This window comes from Boleophthalmus pectinirostris, unplaced genomic scaffold (assembly GCF_026225935.1).
Source record: "Boleophthalmus pectinirostris isolate CB_2022bp ecotype Guang Dong unplaced genomic scaffold, ASM2622593v1 HiC_scaffold_19, whole genome shotgun sequence".
NCBI classification, from domain to species: domain Eukaryota; kingdom Metazoa; phylum Chordata; class Actinopteri; order Gobiiformes; family Gobiidae; genus Boleophthalmus; species Boleophthalmus pectinirostris.
The window spans coordinates 23792464-23815737 of NW_026571140.1; the positions used below are offsets into that span (position 1 = coordinate 23792464).

The following is a 23274-nucleotide window of genomic DNA, read 5'->3' on the forward strand; positions in this document are numbered from 1 at the left end:
TTTCCTTTATGGGCAAGTGTGGCTCAGTGTTTAACAGCGCACGTAGGCTGGAGGTGGTGAGGAATTGCATTTCCTTCATCTTTGAGAACAAGACCCTGGAGACAGAGAAGGTAGTGCACATATTTGTTACATTGCAGCTAATCAACCTTTGGAGAGGGTCATTATTAGCTGAAGGCAGTTTATATAACACACTGGGCTGTTGTGCTGTATTTTGCGAGCCCGTCCTTGCACATCTGTCCATGTTTGTTTTTGTTTAATGACTCCCAGCTGGCACACCCACAGTATAGCCACTAATAATTGTTTTTTTTCTTCAAATAATCTTTTGATTTATGTACACTGCATTTGCTAGAAGGACACAATCTTTTATAACTACTTTTATGAATTATTATGCAGTCCTAAAATTTAAGATGAAACAAGTGGGACTATGCAGTAAATCGATCTTCATACGCTTAGAAATATAGAGAAATGTAGTGATTTGTTAGTGTCACTTAACTCAAAAAAATTTAAGTAATATAATGATCCAAAAAAGAAAGCGCATTAAACTGTACAATGAGCATTAATTTCAGATTTTGTTTTCAGTGTATCTTTAAGTTATTCCTAATTTGTTCTTTCCGTGTGCTTTCAAATGTGCAATATCACCAACAAGTATTTGGTTGCATATCTCATGTCTAAATGGGATTTTAAAAATTTATTTTATGCTTCCCATCTGCTTTATTTAGCACTTATATAACCCAGCCCTACATTACTGTGTTAATGTAAGAATGCATATCGCATACATCCTCTCAGCCCCCCATGAGGCTATAAATCTTATACAGCAAATGGTCAGTGCAAATAGCATTACCCAAACTAGGAGTTTACACACTCCGGCATTCCTCTATATTAACATTTTTGCTAACACATGTTGGAATGTATTATTTAACAATAGTAATAAGTTTATATGGGAGTAGTAAGGAATAGTTTAAGAATACAAACAGATTTAATATGAAGATCTAAAGTAAACTTTCTACAGCACCTATGAAATAACATATATTGTTGTCCTAGAGCAGTGCTTCTCAATTATTTTCTGTCATGCCCCCCCTAGGACGAATAAAACATCTCGCGCCCCCCCGCGTGACTATAGATAGTATCATTTGTCTATAAAATTGTTATAAGTACACCTCTGCGTAACACTGCCACCTTATATGACGCCAACAATGCTCGCTGGTTTACTGAAGTAGCAGTCACAAGCGGGATGATTGTCGGCAATATTCGGCACGTTTTCGCTGAAAAATCTCAAGCGGCCTATCAGTGATTGGGGTGTAATGTATTTAAGTGACGCCTTAATTTATTGGGCTTCATGCTGTCCGCTGCCAACATTTTTAGACACAGTAAGCACACCGGTCTTTCCTCGTCTCCCACCGTAGTCACAGTGAAGCCAAGCGCTACATATGCTTCGTCATATTTCCTCGTCTTAGCTTTCGGGAGATTTTCGTTTGTCTCTTTATCTCCATCTCTCTCCGCCTGTCTTCTCATCCCTGTTAAATATTTTTCATGGTGTCACTTGAGGGTCTGCTACACTTCGTGTCTACACTTCATACTCAAACTCTGTGCTGTGTGCAAAGTGCGCATGCTCGGTGCAAACAAAACTCCTACACCACCGAGCGAATGCTCCCTGCGCACACTCTGCCAATGAGAGCGCTCTGCCCCCTAATGTAGTGGAAGTGCAATTGCACTTTATTCTAAAGGCCCGTTCAGACCAAAGCGTCAAAGCGTCCACTTTCTATGTAAAGTCTATGTGGACGCGCGACTAGAGCGTCCTGCGTTTTTGCGGCGCGTTTTTCGGCGTCAGCGCGGCGCGAATCTGGCGTCAGCGCGGCGCGTCTTCAGCGTTTTGGCGTCAGCGGCCAAGACGCGCGTCCAAGGCGTCAGCGTCAAGAAGTTGAAAATGCTGAACTTTTCGCGTCAGACGCGCCGCGTCAACCAATCAGGGACGAGTATCCAGAGACGCAGCGACGTAATTATCAGGAAGAAAGACCCGAGAACCAGAACGAGAACCACAAACATGAGCGGAGAATAAATATATACGCCACAATCACAGAGCCGATCGCGAGGAATACACCAGGACCGGACCAGGACCAAACCAGGACTAGACCGAGACTAGACCGAGACTAGACCGAGACTAGACCGAGACTAAACAAGGACTAGACCGGGACTAGACCGTGATTAGACCGGGACTAGACCGGGACCAGACCAGGACTAGACCGGGACTAGACCGTGATTAGACCAGGACCAGACCGGTATTAGACCAGGACTAGACCGGGACTGATCCAGTGTCATTAGCGGAGTATAAATATATATCCGCCCCAGTCGTCGACCCGATCTCCTCCGTTGATGTTTTATGTCATAAAAACACTCTCTCAGTCTGGTCTGACATTGTTTCGGGAAAAGACCGGGACCGGGCTCTTGTTTCCAGGGCAACGGACGCGCGTCAAGTATTTTTGTCCCGTTCGTCCACGGCGTCAAAGACGCGCGTCGGGGGCGTCTAAACTCAAATGCAAAAGCTCCAAATAGAGGCGTCAAGGCGTTTTTTGACGCTTTGGTGTGAACGGCCCTTAAGACAGTAAAAAAAATCTAAATAAAAAAATAAAAAAGCATGTTCCCCGAGGTCAAACGCGCCCCCCTTGACGGAGCCTCGTGCCCCACTATTTGAGAAGCACTGTCCTAGAGTAATAATAAGTATTTTATTAATTACTTGTTTTCCCCTCTACAGACCCTACCTGCTGCGTTGAGGGCCCTCAAAGGAAAAATGGCTCGACAGTGTCTGACTGAAGAGTTGAGTCTTCACGTCCAGCAGAATCGTGCAATCCTCGACCATCAACAATTTGATTACATCATTCGAATGATGAACTGTGCACTTCAGGTGAGCCTATGCATGCTACTGTAGAAATACAAATTAAAGCATGCATCATGCATCATTTTGATGCATGCATCATTTATTTGTTCATTATAGTTTTACTTTGATAAAATATATAAAAGATTTTTTGTTGGCCTAATTCTGGGCCTGCTTGTCAAACTGTGGTAGTATGTGTTTTTGCACAGCCCATAAAGGGTCGCAGAGATTGTACTGAACCAGCGCAAACCAGTCTTTATTGGTGGTTCCTTGGGTTTTACTACATGGCATCAGCCTGTTCCAGGGCATTTTAATACTTTTACAAAGTCCTCACAAAGTGCAGCTTTTATAGAGTGACTCTGGATTCCAGTCATTCTTTTTCTCCGCCTTCAAATTGATAGAAGCCAATTAATCCCACCATCTGCCGAGAGGACAAGAGAGGCCATTTGATGTATCATTTGTTCCTCAGTTATGAAACAAGACAAATCAAGGCCAAACACAGTGTGAATAAGATTGTTTGGAGCACAAACAAAATCTAGATACATAGTTCCCTGTTTGTTTGTTTTTTGGCAATTTAAGACTATAGATATTGGTTAAGAAGTGTTAAAATACTCAACAATTGTACACTTCATAAATAAATGAAACACTGAGACTTCCTATAGCCTGCATTTGATTAATTAAAAATGACACGTACATGTACCAAACTTGTGAATGATTTAAATGTTTGTTTTAATCTGTTAAAATAAAATCAGAAATTGTTGAGCTCTAAAATGTTCTAGGCTCTAAATAATTCAATCTTGTGTTATCGTTCACTTTTTAAATAAATTCCAAATGTTTATTCATGGGTTTAACTAATTTGTTGTAAATGAGCTGTAAAGGTACATTAATAGTAAATAGCTTGACAATAATTACTTTCACATTGTGTCCTCGCCCCCTTTCTTTCAACACAGACCTAGATAAGAACCCCTTAAAATTATATCAGGGAGTGTATGTGCCAACAGCTGTGTGCGGTTGGCTTCATGTGAGACATCTCAGAGTGACCTTTTCCTCAAAAAATGTTTTCTTCAGATTCAGAAGAGTGACAACACGATGCCTCATTAGTCTTGCTGGCAAACATGACACGTTCCATTACAATAACCATATCATTATCTAGCTTGATACAACGTTTATAGTTTAACGGTTTGCTTGGGGCTAAGTGACAGCTCAGTATCATGAACCAGACCAGCCAGTGATTTAGCATGCAGCGAGATGTCTGCAGTCTGTTCAGAAATGAACAATAGGCCAGAGGTTAACAGGGGGTGACTCTGAACCTTGTCTGTGCTTGTTAATATATTATTGTTCCCTTTCTTTAATTTTTGTTGCATGCAAGACCTAAAAATATGTTTTGTGCAACTGTTTTGGTATGCCTGCATTACAATGACGTGTTCTTCCTCTACTATTGAAATTCTTATCAGTCTGACAGCCATAAATTAGGCAAAAAAGATTACCTCCTCATTAAGTTCTAATCTAATTGCTGATTAGCGTTAGTGTTTGTGCGCATGCTTCTTCTCACTCCTTTTTTTGGAGAGGAAGTCAACTTGCGCAAGCCATGTGGGGGAATGCGTCCTGCTGTGCTGATGTATCCTGGCATCTCAACCATTTCCTGTGCGATAGGATTATGAGTCCTCTGTGCTCTGCTCTCATGATCCCAGGCCTCATGGTGCTCTGAGTGGCCATTTACCCTAAGAGGGGCTTATAGGGGTGTATAGGATTCATGGAAAGCTACTGCAGATGCATTGAGTTTTGCATGCTAGTAGTAGTATCATATTATAGTAGCAATAGTAGCACACTCTGTTCCTCAAGATTAAACGTTGAAAGATAAATCAGTGTCACTACTAAAAATGACTAGAATGTAAGATGTTAGTTGTATGTTGGTATTAGTATAGTTTTATTAGTATTAGTATGTGTTTCATAGGACCATAAGATTATTTCTATACATTACATTTCTTCTTGATATAGAACTGTGTCCTTGTAAACTATACTTAGATTGCCTGGCATACCAGAGGGATATCAGTAGCCTTGTTCACATGCACACCAAAATATGATTATGATTGATCACTCCCATCAGAATTTGCAGTTTATATGCAATTTAAGTCATCTTTAACGTCCCCAAATTAATCAAAGGACCATGATCAGAAAAGAATTGGATAGTTTGGCTTTTTACATTTCATTTATATGGTCTTATATTAATTATTCATGTGAAAAGAAGAAGCTGATTGGTCAAACATCATTTTGAACTAAACACTTATATACACATATCTCATCTTGGAGAAACAGAGTTTATCGCTTCGCTCACTGTTTCTTCATAGATCTGATTTTTTTCCATTCTCTTTTCCTTGTAAGAATTTTGGCTGATTCAGCCGGTGACCAGTTTGTAAAGTACTATGGAAGTGTGTACTCTGAATTCAAGGGAAACATACACATTTTCAGGGCTACACAATGAGTAACTATTAAGTGTCTAATTAATGAACCACCGCTGTCTACAAACTTGGATCCCTTCCTTACTCTTTTCATTTTCTGGCTCTTCACAATACATAAAGGATTATTTCATTAGTTCAGTATATAATTAAAGTCATAAATTGGTATCTTGCAGAGAGAACATTGCCTTTTCTTTTAACATTGGTATTGAATGATAGGTCCGACTCCTGCTAGTCTCTATGGAGATGGTATGGTATGTTATTGTCTGAAATTACTTAACTTCTGGTGGTGTACTTGTTTCCATGTAGATATAGATATGTAGTTTAATGCCATACTGTGAAACATTCAAGGCATAAAATCTCCATGGAGACAAAAAGATGGTGGTTCCTTCACCAGAAAAGTTGCGCAGTGGACCTTTCCGTAAACTTCAATGAATATACTTCTGTAATTATATAGTGACAAAGGTCAAAAATAGCTATGAATGCTGTTACAAGGAAAGCTGAACATGTTGACATTTTAGGAAGCAGCGCATTGTTTATATTATTTCAATTCAACTTCTCTCAGTTTCACTACGTGTTAAAAAGTCAGAGAGCTGCATTAGTCACTATATTCATCATGGTTCCTGGAGGTCCGCAAATAATAGCCAGACAAAGTGTAAATAATGGAAGGAAAAGCAGGCAGCAGGACGCCCTCACAAACTCAGCATTCACATGACCACTACATGTGTATGTTTGTTTGTGCTTTACTTTGATGGCTGCTTTCCAGACACAACACCATGTTGTATTTTATGATACTGCAATGTCTAATGTGAGACTCAATCTCTATGGGTACAGTTGGTAGTACACAAGCTACTTCTGTGACCTAATGCTGAATACTTTTAAGTCCCGCTACATGGTTCATAGTCAGAATAGTCCTGATTTGTATAATTTGCAAAGGAAAAATATTCATGTAAATATGTAATTAATTTCCATCCCATTAGGCTTACAATGTTATTATTTTCTGTGAAAGGAGAAGAGAAAGACCAAAACAAAATAAAAGGAAGCTGCTCACATTTAAAGTATTGTTTCCTGGCATAAGCACATTCTGCAATTTCACATAGCCTGCAGCCACCTGTGGTCCCTCAAAAGTGAAATTGCATACTGCATTAATGTATTACATTACAGGTATATAATGGAATAAAGTGTGTTTAATGCTTTTATTACATTGTAGTGGCAAACAATCGTGTACTATATTACACAGCAATTGCAAATACATCAAGTAGGGGTGATCATATTGTATTGTATTTTAAATGCTTGTGAAATATTGTTGCATGGGATTTGGATGATTAGCAGCAAGAGACCCCAAAATGCGTCTTGCACAAAGCCCCACAAATCTAGAAGTGGCCCTGCGTATTTGTTTAATTTTCCAATGAATGATATACAACTTTTAATTAATTTATTTCAATATAATCATTAGACCATGGCTCAACTTTTGCTTTTGACCTTTATTTTTGCAACCCTGTGACATGCCACATTTTTAAGGATGCTTGTAAACAATGAATTGGTGTTGCTCCAAGCTGGAATTTTTTACCCCAGTGCAAATGAGTGCTAGGAAAAACACTGCACATACCACGTGGCTCGGTCCATGGGGGTCCAGGCGGGAGGAGGTAAGCTTTTATCTGAAGCTGTAGCCAAACTTGTGTTTTGCATTTTCCTTCTGTACTTTGTTTTTCTTTACTTGTTTAATACATTGGAAATGCTTTCTTTGACAGTAAATAATTCAGACCTCTCATTATAGCCCACAACCACAAGCCAAACATTTATCACTACATCCTCTTTCCTTCTTGTAGAAATTAAAACAAAGAAGTAAGAACTGCTTGTGTCCTGTGAGTTTTAGTATCAGGTCAATTGCAATCTTTAGGTTTTTCATGGTTTTAAACTAAATTTCCTCTGGTGACTCTCATTTACAAAGTTCAGCAAACAGATCCTACTAAAGCCTTGCACCCATAAGTACCAATTTCCTGTGGATAAGGCCAAATGGTGTGCTATTATTCTCACCATTCTCTGAAACCTCTTTTGTGAGGTTTTGTTAGGGCCCCTAAAACTTTTCTTTAAATCTTTTAATGCACCCATTTTTTTCTAGAAAGCACAGCATCTTTGACCCGAAACGGTCCCAGTCGTTTGTTGTTACTTGAAGATATCAAAACAAATTATTTTCAAATAGAATTGGTTTTATAAGAAGAATTATTGTCATTTCTTTCTATTGAATCATTGTGGCTGCTGTGATAAACAATAAACTCTTTGTCTAGCCAGAAAGTCGGATAGTGTGGTCATTTAATTCAATAATGCTAAACAGAAGATTAGTAATAAATTGGTGACAGAAGTTCTTCAACAATTGTGTCAAGGCAAAAATTATATAACTGGATTGGAAGCACATGTCACCACCACCAAGTGGACTGAGTGGTTTGGCAGACCTTTGTAACCATTACTTTGACATTTACCAGGACTGTGTGACTTTATGTAACTAATATTGTGCTGGAGATAAGCCTACAGTAACGGTCCATATTACACTATTTTCTGATCTGTGTTATAAATGTTGTCTCCTCGTCACAAACATAGTTGTTTTGTTTAATTCACGCATGTTTAACATACAAATCTTGCTTATTTACGCGGAGGCCACCTTGTGATGTCATGTAATAATACAGAAAGTGCTGCACTGTCTTACTGGGGCGCCAGTCACAAAAACAGTTGTTGTGTCCTTAGGTATGACACTTCACCCACATTGCCTAGTGTGAAAGTTGTGTGTGCGTGAGTGATGGTGTGAGTGATGGTGGTGGTCAGAGGGGCCGATGGCGCTGATTGGCAACCTTGCTTCTGTCAGTCTGCCCCAAGGCAGCTGTGGCTACAGTAGTAGCTTACCATCACTGAGTGAATGAATAATGAACGTCAAAGCGCTTCGGGTATCTTGAAAGGCGCTAAACTACCACTTCATGAAGTGGTAGTTTTTCAAGTGCACAAGGTGCGTTTTGAGCTTTGGAGATGTAGATGGTCTAACACTTAAGGATACCTCAAACATCTGTGACTGAAATACAACACAACTCCAGGTATATTTTTGATGAGGTAACAGGATTATAACATGGTTTAAGGCTCACAAAAGTAAATTTTGTGTAGTATAGGACCTTCAAAATGCTTGCCTTAAACGTACAATATATTATTGTAGATTTGTTCTTGCATTAAAACTTGACTGTTCTTACAGACGAGGAGACTTCAAATTATAATTTTTTTGTTTTGTCCACAGGACTGCTCCACATCAGAAGAGTACACAGTGGCTGCCGCCCTACTACCCCTGTCAACTGCATTTTATAGGGTAAGTCTTCAGACAGTCCATTGCTAACCACATCTCATGTTTTCTCAACTAGCTCATTGATAGATTGTGTTGAAATCATATTCAATAATACATGGCATCACTTCCCATTCTTGGATATTTTGTGGCTTGAAAAGTTAAACAAGACAGAGTTAATTTGTTATAATTATGACTGTGGTGAAGATGAGACAGAAACACAAGTCATGAATGAGTTATGATTCAATGAATTATGAAGAGTCTCAGCAGGTGCCATAATAAATGTGTTTGGGTAATCAACCATGTCTTTGCACAGTCAACAGGAGAATGTGGTTGTTATTTCAAATAAACAAAGCTCTAAATAGAACTCAGATGTCATGTTTTAAAGAACAGTATGTACAAGGACAGTATGTACAATAACTGAGTGCAGATACCACTTTTTTTTTTTTTTTTTAAACAAACGCTGACTTTGTCCAACTGTGGCATATTCACCTTTCATTCTTTACTACCTCACATCATTACTATAATATAAATCTTATGTAACTACTGCTCAAACAGTGCAAGTGTAACCATTACATTGCAACTAGAGAACTATAGCTATTACAGGCATTCATGCAGCTTTGACAAATGATCAACCAGCCTTGAAGTTGAGCAGATCAGTGTGAGTATGTATGTATAAGTCTACTCAAGTTTCACCTGAAAACACGTTTCTTCTTCTTGCCAGCACAGCCTTGGGGAGGTGTGCACCTCTGTGTTACTGTGGTTGGTTAAATAAAGTGTGTCTTTTTTATTTATTGGCAGAATGAGCATAATATGAATATTGCATTAATGTTAACTGCAGTTCTACTAAGAATAATAGGACATTGTGAACAGTGTATGTATATTTATTCATTTTGAATTGGTCGATCCGAAGAAGTGTTGAATGTATCATTTAGGATTGGACTCTGCATATTAATACTGTTTTCATAGCAACAAAAAATACTTGATCCCATATGGGTCAGAGAACATGGGAACGTCTATGCTCTGCATTTGTCTGCTCCCATCTCGGTTCTCCATCTTTTGAAGTGACAACATTAGTTTTATAGCTTGTCATAAGAGGAATCTTAATGGCTATGACCCCAAGTACATTAGAGTGTATATGAAGTCATTGCTCTCTCCACTCTAAAAATATATGAAAATATAGTTTTGACCACACAACTTAAATTGATAGAAACTGGAACTGATTTGCAATGTAAACGATTTTCCAAAGCTCAATTACCCCTTGTACAGTGGCCCTGTTGGATGTGGACTGTCTAATTTGGACAGAGGCTCTGGTATTTATAAGGAATGAATGTATCAGGAAATGAACAGGTGTTGCTGACATTTGGGTCATTGTTATTCTGTTCTTTGCATTCTTACATATGTCGTTTTCATTTTAATGTGTCCCCCAGGTTAAGTGTCTCTGTAGTAATCCAAACATAATTGAGACTGACTTTCAAAACACAAAGCTCTGTTGTTTGCATTCTTTGAGCCAGAGTTTATATATTGGTTTGGACTGGGGGGGTTAGCCATGTCAAATTGGCATGCTTTATTGCGGATATGACGTATTGGATGACCCATAGAGATGTCCAGCTCTTGACTTGTATCTAGCCATGTTTACTCAATTTGGGAACATTTATGTTTCTTGTACATAGTGTTTTTCTCCATAGTGCTTGCCTATGGATCGTGCGAGGGGGGTATGTTTATTGGATCTAGCTAACATTTTCCCTATAGTTTGTTTTGCTTGACTTAAAGGGTAAATATAATGTTTGAATTAAAGGGTTTTCGGGTTTCCAAGCGCTGGTACTTTTCCGCACATTACGCTGGCTCACTGACGAAAGTGATGAGATAGATTACATACAGGTCAGGCTTGCATTCCCACAGAGGACCAAAAATAATGAGTGTTTTGGTATCCACAACTTAGGAATGCCATGAATGCTTCTAAACAATTGTAAATAATGTTGCTGCCTCCAGGCTTGTGACATATCAAGCATTAGTCTGTGCACTGGCTGTTTAAAGAGTAACTAAATGAGATTGGCAGTATTTGGCGTTAACCTTATCCATCCTAGAGCTTTGAAGAATAGGGTGAGATGTCTCAGAAATGCGAAAATGCTTTATCTTAACTTAAGAACACAATCCAAAAGTTCAAAACAATATTTAAAAGAAGTCTCCAGACTAATCCATAATCTTTTCTGACACTTTGTGTTTTTTTTGTTTGCTTGTTTTTTCAAATATTTTGTCCCTTTTCTTCTTTGTTTTTTTGCTTTCTTTTTTTTTTTTTTGCTCTTAACCAATCACTAAATAGGTCTCAAAGCACCCTCTCATTTTTAATTGATCAGATATACGGTTTCAAACATGTTAAAATATTTTTACACCATTACATTCCACCAATAGTTTTGTTCTTACATCTGTCTCCTCCTCTCCATCTGTACATCTGACCAGGTTTTTGTGTGCTCTCTGAATTATCATACATATAAGGAAGAGATGACCTGGGTCAGTGTGACCTGCACATATCTGAAGTGTCAACAAAAACATCCAGACGGAGTATAGACAGGAGATGGATAGCCCCTGCTCCTACACACGCGCGCAACATCTGTATGAAAACATGCAACCCAGTCACATGGTGGAAAGTTAGCTCACCTCTCCTTGTCAGAATGGATTACTTTTATTTATTGGCAATTTGACTGATTAGAGTTTTGTCTTGTTATGGCTGAACAATTTCAGATTTTTTTCTGACGACCATTGCAACTGTGATTAGATTTGCAAGTTATGTTTTAATAATAGGATTCTGTTCAAAGATCACAGTTTCAACGCATCTAGAAGAATTGACAAAATACTGACATATGAAATGTCACCCAATTAATCAATCACTGAAGACCCTCTGGACTCCGAAATAAAACTTATACAAAAATCACATGGTTGTAAAGATCTAAACTAGAGGGTTTGCAGTTTTTATGCAAAATAAGACATGATTTTTTGGTTGTTTGTGGAGTAAAGTATGGTACTTAAAAAAAACTGCAGCCTTTGTGGTTTGATAATTACATCGACTCAAATTGCGATTTTGGCTTGTTTACGATTAATCTTGCAGCCCTACATTTTGTCTTGGAGTTTACTTTTCTGGGTCACTAGAGATGGCCTCATACTACACTATACCTTACTGACAGTGTTGTGCATGAACGCGTTCAAAAGAACACGTTCATTTTTCAGTGAATTTTGAGCTGAACGCAACGCTTTTGTAAATCAAGAACTTGAATTTGTTCAAATTATGTGTGATGAACGACGTACGTCACTGTTGGGGTTCAATTAATCGTCGGAATTAGTTTCCACCTGAGGAGTGACGATCTGCTCGCACTTAACCTTGCGAAACCACAGCCGCGTGTCAACGCGAAGGCGACTCCACCGGCAGCTGCCCAGGGAGCACGATGTGCTGATGGTAAATACTCAAATACAACAATAGATCCATGCTCTCTGTGTATTTTGACGGGGATACGCGCCTACGCTCGCGTAGAGCGTCCAAAAATAGGATGGAACCTATTTTCTGAAATCTACACTCACAGGACGTGCTGCTCCACACGCGCGTGGCTCTATAGTGGTTATGGTTAGTATCTTGTCAGTGCTGGGAGTAACGCGTTATAAAAGTAATGAATTACTGTAATGCGTTGCTATTTGCTGTAACGCAGTAATGTTCGGCATTATAGGGGAAAAAGTGGTAATATTTTACTCGGTACAAATGTCAGTAACGCGCGTCACAATGCTTTTTTAACCTGGATTGAAGTGGTGGGTTTTTCGTTTTTCTTCATACAAATTTGCTAAAATCACCGCGATATCAGCAGCGGTGAAACGCCGGAGACGCGCCCGCGTAGACCGTGATCCTGAGCGAAAGGACCGACGCAGAAGTCCGAGCTCCACGGAGCTAAACGCAGCTGACGCCCGATGGCGCTCGGGGTTCTCTCAGGGGCGGTCCTAGATTCCAAGTTCTAGTCCAGGATTAGTCCTGGTTTAGTCCTGATTCAGTTCTGGTTTAGACCTGGTTCAGTCCTGGTTTAGACCTGGTTTAGTCCTAGTTTAGACCTGGTTCAGTCCTGGTTTAGTCCTGGTTTAGTCCTGGTTTAGTCCTGGTTTAGTCCTGGTTTAGTCCATATACGGCGCAAAGGTTCAGCATCTTCACAGTTATTTTGGTGAGAGTAACTCAAAAGTGCTGTAATAGTCGTGTAATGTTTTACATTTTAAATACAATAATATTGTAATGTAACAAATTATTTTTGAAATGTCAGTAACAAGTCATAAATAACACATAAAAGTCACTTGCCCAACAGTGTATCTTGTAAAGTTGTTGTAATCTAGAAGTCAGTTTGAAAAATAAATACAGCCTTTCATTTACATATCTCACCTAAAAATAAAATGAACTGAACTTTGAACTAGTTCAAATTAAAATTGTGAACTATGAACGTGAGCTGTTCACTTTGAACAAATGTGAACTGAACTTTGAACTAGTTCATGAAAAGTGTGAACTTGCACAACACTGCTTACTGATTTGTCATTTAGCGTAGGTTCATGTCTTGTTGCTTTCATTGACCATATATTTTTCATATCACATATCTGGTTGTGGGTGTGAAGGAATGCTTTTAATTGTAAAGCATTTTGGGTTACATGTTTTGTATGAAAAGTGACATAAAATCAAACTTTATTCATAAAGCACTTAGTGTGATCAACCCTGCCCAAATTTTCATACTGATCCAATTATTTTTAGTCAACGTTTTTTGGTTTATTCAGTGAAGAATTATTCTGGTGTCTGTTTAGTTTTTTCATATACACAGGTTAGGATTTGAAAAAAGTGATTTGCACATAGGAAGTAATCTTGACAAGAATTGCTGAGACTGAGTTTGTTTTGTGGTTTTGAACTGAAAAAAACTTTTACCAATGCTTTGGAATGTTTAACTTTTTCTGAGAAACCCGTCCAGTTCTGCTGATCTAGGCATGCCTTTTGCCTTGTTTCAGTGTTTATGGGAAACAGAAGCTTATCAAGAGGATTTTTTTTTAGACCTATTTAGTATTCATCATTGCAGACATAAAGTGTGTTAGATAAAATACTACACCAAGTAAACCTCTTATATAATATCTGTAAAAGTCTTATATAGCACTTTTCCAGACACTCAAAGTCACTTTACAATTTTGTGTATTATTCATTCACTCCATATTCAGTGGTGGTAAGCTGCTACTGTAGCCACAGCAGCCCTGGGATAGACTGACTGAAGTGAGGCTGCTAGTCTGCGTCATCGGCCCCTCCAACCTCACGCACACATCACATTCATACCATTAATGCCACTGGTGCCCTACTGGTATTCCCAGTAGTCGCCCATCCAAGTACTAACCAGGCTATACCCTGCTCAGCTTCTGAGATATGCTGAGATCAGGAGGCTTGGCCACACAATGTTTAACGTCCATACATGTCACTATCAAAAAAATACATCAATAAATATTTTATAATCTACTATATTTATTTTATAATATAATATAGACTTGATGTTCTAACTATACTATACTGTAGACATTAAACTCAATAAAAACTTTTGACTCATGGCTTTCAGACTTTGCTGGGAGAGGGACCTCTGTTTGTTGTGATTATTTATTGCCACACTCGACTTCTTACACCAAAAGAACGATGGGGTAACTTTCCATGCATAGCTGTGTGATTTTCTGTATACAGTATGGATCAATTTTAATGCTTTTGGCTTAGAGAACTGTGTGTTCCCTTTAGGAGCTGTTTTTCAGGCAGCAGGTGCTTAACTCTTTAACACAAAGAAATCAAAACAACGGCCACTGCTTTATATGTTCAGAAGACGTGGGGTGGTCTGTCACCCCATTAAGTGGAAACACAAAAAGAGAATGATGAATACCTCTGGAAGTTACAGATCCCACTTGTTTTTGTTTCCTTTTCTGGTATTTAGGCCATTTTGTTTCAGCTCACAAATCATGTAGCCTAACCCCTGAATCGTACAAAAATAAATAATGGTCTTTAATGTCCTATTATCATTTGGGTGGTCTATTTGAAAAGTATGACAGATATTGGGTAATGCGTTACATAATAGTGTGTAATGTGTTTTGTGTTTTATAGAAACTGGCTCCTGGGGTGAATCAGTTTGCCTACACTTGCATTCAGGACCATCCTATTTGGACCAACCAGCAGTTCTGGGAAGCCACTTTTTACAGTGAAGTTCAGAGCCAAATCCGAGCTTTGTATCTAAATACTTTGGAGAAGGGTAGCGTCATTGCAAAGCTTAAGGTAAGAAGGAAATAAACAAAATAATCATCATAATCTTACTGAGCGCATTTGCAAATATTTCCATTCACCCTCTCTTGGCTCACCTGTGTCTGCAGGAGGCTGTACCCACTTCTACTGTGGTAAAAGATGAAGATGATCAGACTGCCATGGATTTAGCGGCGGAGCAGCTCAGGTGTTGGCCCAACCTAAGTAAAGAGAAGCAGCACGAACTGGTGAAAAATGAAGAAAGCACTGTGTTCAGTCAGGCCATCCACTACGCCAGCCTCATGGTGTATCTGCTGGTCCCTCTGGACACCAGCAAGAACAAACTACTGCGCAACCCCCCAGCAGCAGACTGGGAGAGCGGGAGCAACAGCATCATTACAAACAGGTCATTTTTAACAACATTGTCTGCTCTCATGGGAATATTCAATGTAATGCAATCTGCAATAGAAACTTTTGTTTGACTAGTCAACTACTAAAATAATTCTTAGTTGGAGCCCTGTTGTACATTTGAAAAAAAGGTTTATTGCCATTCAAAAACTAGCTATGTTTTTGGATCATTTTTAAGTATCTCATTGTTGTACAAATTTAAAGACAAAAAGTATTAGAATAACCTTAAAGTATGTAAAACAGATTATAAGCAATTAAAACATGTTATAAAAATAACAGACTTGACAGAATAGAAAAACAATATTTAATAAGGTTATAGTTTCATGAACCATAGCAGTTTGCTGTTGGCACAAATGGATGGAAATATATGGAAGCCCTGAGCGACAAGTGAAAAAAAAAATAGGCATATCATTTGGGCTTTATTTTCTAAGATTTTTTTTTTCTAAAAAAAAATTGTAAGCCTTATTTTTTATTTATTTTCTTTTTTTATTGTTGACGTGACTGAAAAACTGATCACTGATCACATCACTGATTACAATACAGGCATAAGATGCAGTTTTTCACTTGTACTAGTGCTGTTAGTTACTGATAGTACTTTGTTGATGTTGCTCTGTTTAGCTTATGTGGCAAAGTAAAGCCAAAAATCTTACAAAATAAAGCCCAAATGTCACTCTCTCTTTTTTTTTTTTTTTTTTTTTTTTTTTTTTGCTTGCTCAAGGCTTCCATAGAAATATGTAGTAAAAAATAAAGTTGAGGTAGATCAATTGTGTCACCTGTTAAAGCCTTGTGCTACAATTTCATTATTTTGGGATTATTTGTTCCTCTAAAAAAATAGGGTGATGATAAGTATGTGGGAGGACATGGCGCACGCTGTCTGCATGATCTTTCCCTTTCGGCCAAATGAAATATTCTCCCTGTCCAGTAAAAGTCCATCTGGTGGACTTAAATTGCAGCCATAAAAGAGAAGGGTGTTCAATGAGACATGTGTCCTTAACCAAACTGTTGAAAGCCAGACATCCTTTCTTATCTCAGAAAAACGGATTGTGTTGCTTGCAACTGCATGAAATATTACAGATTCTAAGAGAATGCTATTGAGAAATATCAGAAATGTCGATCCTTTTGCATGCTCTTTTATATTCTATTTTTGCCTCTGATTTGTTTATCTAAAAGCACATTTGGATCGCATCACTTTCTATTTGTGGATCTAGCAGGAGCATTGCATCATTATCACTGCTTCATGTAAAACATTGTTATTGGCTAAGAAACTCCATGATTGATACAGGCCTCGGAGCCTTTCTCTATTGGACTGCAAATCACTGCGTTTTACTGCTCTTTACTCTCAGACCATCCTAAAGTTCTTTAAAGTCAACACACAATTCCCAAAGCGCCGGTCTGTCTTCCCTTAACTCTGGTTTAGCCTTGTCATATTTTTCATTCTTCGTTTATGCCTCTGTTTACAGCATTGCTGGCAGTGTGGCCGAGAGTTTTGATACTGAAAGTGGTTTTGAAGACTCGGAGAACAGCGACGTGGCTAACTCTGTCGTCAGGTTCATAGCTCGTTTTATCGATAAGGTGTGCACTGAGAGTGGGGTGACACAGGACCACATAAAGAGCCTGCACAGTATGATCCCAGGTAAAACCATGGCTACTGTAGAATTTGTTTATGCAAAATCAACAAAGTACATTCAACAGTAACTGCCATGATACATACACATTCTTCAAGTGGACAGCCCAATGAACACTGTTGTACTTGGACTGTGTATACATGTGGTAATTGACCTCTACTTCTGACCCATAGGCATTGTAGCTATGCAGATGGAGGCTCTTGAAGCAGTTCATAGGGAGAGCAGAAGACTGCCACCCATACAGAAGGTAAGTGTTCTTTACACGCTATGTGAACTTAGATATTTGCCGGCAAAAGTACAAATGCAAGCATTTGCAAGAAAAAAAAAGTGAAATTTATAAAAAATTTGTCTTTAATGAAGTCTGTCAAAATAGCTGTAATTTCTATGAGTGCTTTCAACAGTAAATCACGTTTGATAAAGAGCACTTGGTAACATTTTGTACACCCCCTCTCCTTATAAACTGATCCTATTACGTCAAACATTTTTCATATATGAATAATTGGCTACTGACATTTGCCTTCTCAAGTTCTTGCAGGACTTTCCATCATTATTGCACTTGTATTTTGCCAGTTGGCTTTTGGAATACCATGTTACTTTTCTGCCAGTTTTAGGTCATTCCCCTCGCGCACACTCATGCATACAAACAACATGCCAGCATTGTCATGGGAGCGACTTGGAGGACTCGGTGAGCAGTCTGGGCTGATGTCTGGTTCATTTTTTTTGCTAACGTTTCATATTAATGTGTTGGACAGCACTTTACCTGGACTGCTCACTGCAAATAGCATGCCAAATACTAAAAGTCTGTGAATGCCACTATACAGTATGTGGTTGGAATAACAGTAGCAGGTTCTGCGTTATGGAAGTAGCATGGTTAAATGAGGTTAAAGAGATGTCCCCAGCTTGCTTTGATTTTATTGATGCTGTCAGTTATCCAAATCCAAACTGAACACATGCTGTTACAGCTTTTCTCATCACCTTAATGACCCTTTTATTAGCAATGCACAATCGATTTTGCACCTAATATTTGTACAATAGACAAACCTTGAAAAAAACATGATCTCTGCCACCATAGTGCCGCAGTCCTCTGACCTAAAGGCAAAAAATACATAATACAATACAATACAATGTAATGACTAATAACCTGTCAATGCTAGCAACTTTAAATATTGCTGGAAATTGAGTTTAAGAGGTTGTTTTTTTTTCAACCCAGGTTTTATTAGTTTTATTTACAGCAGTGTTTGTTTTTGAAAGTGCTTTAAAAAATAAACTTTAACTATGACCTTGAGCTGCTCTTTCAAGTTCAAAATGTTAACACGTTTTGGTTTAAGCATGTAATATGTTTTTTTTGGGTTTTTTTTTAAACACTATGACTTACTATGCTTTCACATATAAAGTCATGCTTTCCTAGAATCAGTTACTTCAGTTTCAGGTACAGTTTGTCCATACGCAGCTGTCCGCCTGCATGAGCTGTTATCTCTGTTCCTTCCCGTCAGCCTAAGATTTTGCGTCCTGCGCTGCTTCCTGGGGAGGAGCTGGTGTCCGAAGGGCTGCGGGTGCTTCTGGATCCAGACGGTCGGGAGGAGGCCACAGGAGGCCTGCTGGGGGGTCCTCACATCCTGCCAGCAGAGGGCGCTCTCTTCCTCACCACTTACCGCATCATCTTCAAAGGCATTCCTCATGACCCACTTGGCAAGTAGCACATTAATTAACCAACTTTTGTTTTTGTGCTAGTCTTTATCTAGAATTCATGTGAAAATATGTTTAGATGTACAGATTTTAAGACTATTCATCATTTTTTAGATGATCTTTATTCATAAGTGAAAACTTAGAAATTGTTCATTAAATTTTTTAGCTAATCTTATCTTCTAATGAACATGGCTAAATTGAACATTTCTGTTTCTGGCTAAGTCTCTTATCAAAATCAGAATCTATATGCAATTCATTGATTTGTTTTGCCATTTGTGTCAACCTTCATGTTTTTTCCTCTAACTATCCATTTTTCAAAGTTCAAGATATTACTTTAAGTAGTCAGTAATTTAGTTTATTTTTGTTTTTTCCTCACAGTGTGACACTATTTCACTTTCAATTTCTAAAAGAGTGGGTCTTTCAAACTTTGTTTCTAGTTGGAGAGCAGGCAGTGATCCGAGCTTTCCCAGTGTCCACAATGACCAAAGAAAAGAAGATAAGCATCCAAAATCAGCTGCAACAAAATATGCAAGAGGGTCTCCAGCTCCGCTCTGCATCCTTCCAGGTAAAGTGCCCCTTTAACATCCACATTGAGTGATGTGTGTCAGAAATACACTTTGCTCATGTTGTTTGAACCGTCCTTGTCTGTCAGACTAGACCTGCACTGACCCAAAACATCCTGGCTCTGAGGCTGTACTGTGGCCTTTATCACATGTTATTTCCCATTGCTGTTTCTAGTTGTTTGTCATATTACGAAAGCTGTTTAGAGTTTGAAGAAGATCATATTTTTTGCTTCATCATTGTTCAGTTGCTTTCATATTAGGAGTAAACATTCATATACTTGTAATTTATTTGCAGTTTCCCAAGTTTGAATTGTTATTTTATTTTTATGTAATATTTTTGTTTGGGTATTTGCGTACCGTGTGATAAGCTGGCAAACTTCCTTATGTTTTTTTAATAATATTTAATATTTTACTAAAAATGTTCTGCAGTTGATAAAAGTTGCGTTTGATGAAGAGGTGACCTCAGAGATGATAGAGCTCTTCAGGAAGCACCTTCAGAGGATCCGATACCCTCAGTCCATTTTTACCTCATTTGCTTTTGCTGCTGGACAGACGGTGCCACAGATAATCCTTCCCAAACAAAAAGAGCGGAATACTGGCTTTCGGTATGGACTTTATCAAGGATAAAATGAAAAAAAAATATATATATATATATAGTAATGAATATTTTACATGTTTTCTTCATTTTTATTTTTACAGAACGCTATCAAAAACTATTGTTAAAGGCGCCAAAAGAGCTGGAAAGATTACCATGGGCCGAGGCAGTCAGTCAACTCTGAAGAAAAATGATCGTAGTAGTAGCAGAATGACGTGGAATGAAGATGATGACATTTCAAGTATATTAAATATTCACACACCCAAATATAAATCTTACAAATATCACACATGTATTAAACTTGTATTAAACGTTTCAGTATCTGACGATGGAGAGCCACCTCCTAGTAGCACTTTGCGATCATCAGAAAAATCGACGATGGAGCAGCTGGTGGAGCAATCCTGTTTCCGTGACTACCAGCGGCTCGGGTTAGGCACTATCACTGCCAGTTCGTCCCGCTCCAAATCAGGAGAGCAGTTCAGGATAACAGCCGCAAACAGACTCTACTCTTTATGTCGAAGGTAAAGCTCACAGTGGCAATCATTCAAGTGACTGTAAGATAAAACTGATTTAATGCATTAGTCTTATAAAGCACTTTTCGAAACATTGTCCACTCTTGCTCCAAGATTAAGAGACTACATGGCAATGTACACCCTTTTCACCTTTTCATCAGATTATCCTGTGTGTTACTCATACCATAGTTTGTTGAAGCTAATGGGCTGTACAGTTTTGGAAAAAAATAATATAAAATTTTGATTTTTTTGTATTGCAATTGCAATTAGATTTAACATTTTAAGAAGAAGACTGAAATATGAATTGATAATCTAATCCTGTGCATTTCAGAACATGATTGTTGTGGTCTAAACTCCAGGTAGAACAAGATTTTTCTTTTTAAAAGGATATTTTCTTTGCAGAGATCATAGTATCACCTAAATAACAGCAGCCTTTGCAGTTTGGTAACTGTGGCAACTGAAACTGCAATTTCGATTTGATTGCAAAGAATAGTGACTCTTGTAACTCACATATTCATGAGTTTGTTTTCTTGTGTTTGTTTTAGTTACCCGGGGTTGTTGGTGGTTCCCCAGGCTGTACAGGACAGCAGTTTACACAAAGTGGCACGCTGTTACAGACACAATCGCCTCCCAGTAGTGTGTTGGAAACATCCACGCACCAAAGCCGTCCTCCTTCGGTCTGGAGGCTTCCATGGCAAAAGTGTTGTAGGACTATTCAAATCACAAAATCCTTCTTCAAGTAAGCATTTTCACATCATTATTTGTTTAGATGCAGTATTCTTACTGCACTAACTGAGGATCAAAACTTATGAAACATTTATTGTGTCTATTCTGCAGCTCCAACCTCATCCTCCGAGTCATCCAGTAGCCTAGAACAAGAAAAATATCTCCAAGCAATCCTTGACTCCATCCCAATCTACTTCAAGATGAATGGCAATAACACACTATCTAACCGCTCACTTGTTGGACTTTCTCCAGGTATAGTGTATCTGATCACTCTGGATTTGCTCAGTTACATAAAACCCTTTGACCTAATAATAAGATTTTGCCATCTTTTGCTGCACTGTGAGAACACAGTTACGTGTGTTTGCAGGAGACAGGAGGGCACATTAAGTGCATTTTTTGATTTAGTGAGAAAAAAAACTGCCAACTCAACTGCAGTTATTTTTGTCCATTGCAATGATTTCAGACAATGACAGACATTACCGTATATGCCCCTTATTGAATATGCGAGACTTTCTGCAGACACTTATCTAATTTTTTATGTTTGCTAAGATCTGGAAGGAACTGTGTACAATAAAAAGGTTATGTAAAAAATACAGGACAACCTTGGGTCAATGCCCTGCCCATAAATCTTAAAATTTCCTACTTGTTTTTTGAGCATTAGAATAGAATGGTTGTGTTTTTTTCAGCCACTGAAAGGAGGACGTCCAGGTTACCAAAGATGACCCCTGTCCATTTGGATATTCCGTTCACAAACAGCTTTACAAGAGGAGGTGAGAGAGTTACCTTGTATTGTCTTTTTCCTACAGTTGTTATCCTTCAAAATAGATTTACATTCACTTTTTCTTGCCTAAAAAATACAAAGACATACTACATAAAACAACTATAATAAATAATAATTTCAAAATGAATATTTTGAAATATGCATAATGTTTTACATTAACTTTAAACCTGAAATATCTACCAAGGCTACATATTTCTCAAAAAAGTAGTAAAAGTTCTAGTAGTGTAATGTGTTTAAAATATTGCATCAGATTACATGTTACACAGCCAAGCTCTCTAATCTCAAGGCTTTGGATTCTGGCCTTTGCCCGAGTGAAGTAAACTCACAAAAATATCAACAACAATCATCAATTTGAAGTGGAAAAGTTATTCTTCTAATATAAAACAGTCAATTTAATTTGCAACTTTCCAAGTTAATTTCTCATTCCTCATGTTTCATGGTAATTGAGGTAGTAATCAAGCATACATTCTTCCTTCCATGTCCATACATCAACTTAATCTTCAAAAAGCATGTCCATGTATCTGTGCTCTGAACAGGTTATCTGGGTTGGTTTTGCTGTCAACGTCATTTTGAGATAATTTGTTCTACCCCTCTCTTTGCCCCCCTCATCTGTCTCTGAACCTCATGTAAACCATCCAGTCCTTGAGTACAGAGATAAGCTTTTCACTCACTCACACCAAAAACATTCAAGCAAAGAACGGGTCCACAGTCAAGGTACAGTGAAATACTCCATCGACCCAGTTTCTTCTAACGTCGAGCTTCATTGCATTACCTCTGTCTAACCCCCACCAGTGGTCACTAACCGGCCATGCGCTTGTCTGCACTGTGCTGCAAACCACCTTCTACAAACATTGATAGAATTGCACTAATCTTTCTTGACTTTGCGGGCGCCCCGTTGGGAGCCGTGGTTTTTCACAGACCAATGTGGCTGCTGTAATGTGGCCATCATTGTTAATGCGTTGGCTCACCAGCACTAAGTGTGCTCAGCTCAGTCTGCAGCGGAAAGAAGGCTGTTTGTCATGGCACAGCAGAAATGAATCACACATCCGACCTGCCTTATAGTGACTAACATAGTAAACCTCATGGATATTCTGCAAAAAGCCTTTCACATCTGGATTTCTGTATTCATTTTTTTCTGTAATTTAACTTCTGTGGCAGAAATTATTACTTAAAATAGTGTACTTAAATTAACTGATGAAACAGTATTTTTAAGTATTTTAAGTATTAAATGAAGGAACCTAGAAACAACAAAAGCAACGTGAAAAATCATGTGCATAATGATAATGCTTCTAGGAAAACCTTGCATGCTGTTTCCAAAGAAAAGCATTTTGAACATGTAAATGGCAATAAAATATTAACTTCCACTTTCTGATGTTTCGCTATTTATTGACATAGTTGAATTGCTTGACTGCAAAAAAAAGAATTCCATTACGCACATGTAGAGTGCATGAAGTGTCGCATGTTCAAAC

General features: G+C 38.3%; 1 protein-coding gene across 2 annotated transcripts in view; it reads left to right on the top strand.

Moving 5' to 3' along the window:
* Nucleotides 1-6: 6 nt before the first annotated feature.
* sbf2 (SET binding factor 2) overlaps nucleotides 7-23274 on the top strand; it is a 31678-nt gene continuing 8410 nt past the window's right edge. Inside the window, exons 1-16 of one of the 2 annotated variants that reach the window (XM_055154508.1) lie at nucleotides 7-110; nucleotides 2750-2899; nucleotides 8603-8671; nucleotides 14778-14945; nucleotides 15041-15315; nucleotides 16778-16950; nucleotides 17116-17189; nucleotides 18436-18631; nucleotides 19066-19193; nucleotides 19621-19796; nucleotides 19891-20027; nucleotides 20106-20307; nucleotides 20844-21037; nucleotides 21136-21276; nucleotides 21711-21794; nucleotides 22445-22519. In XM_055154508.1, coding sequence (XP_055010483.1) covers nucleotides 9-110; nucleotides 2750-2899; nucleotides 8603-8671; nucleotides 14778-14945; nucleotides 15041-15315; nucleotides 16778-16950; nucleotides 17116-17189; nucleotides 18436-18631; nucleotides 19066-19193; nucleotides 19621-19796; nucleotides 19891-20027; nucleotides 20106-20307; nucleotides 20844-21037; nucleotides 21136-21276; nucleotides 21711-21794; nucleotides 22445-22519 — 2344 coding nt within the window. In that variant the 5' untranslated portion in view covers nucleotides 7-8. The remainder of the gene's footprint in view (nucleotides 111-2749; nucleotides 2900-8602; nucleotides 8672-14777; nucleotides 14946-15040; nucleotides 15316-16777; nucleotides 16951-17115; nucleotides 17190-18435; nucleotides 18632-19065; nucleotides 19194-19620; nucleotides 19797-19890; nucleotides 20028-20105; nucleotides 20308-20843; nucleotides 21038-21135; nucleotides 21277-21710; nucleotides 21795-22444; nucleotides 22520-23274) is intronic. The other variant, XM_055154509.1, reaches the window with a different exon arrangement.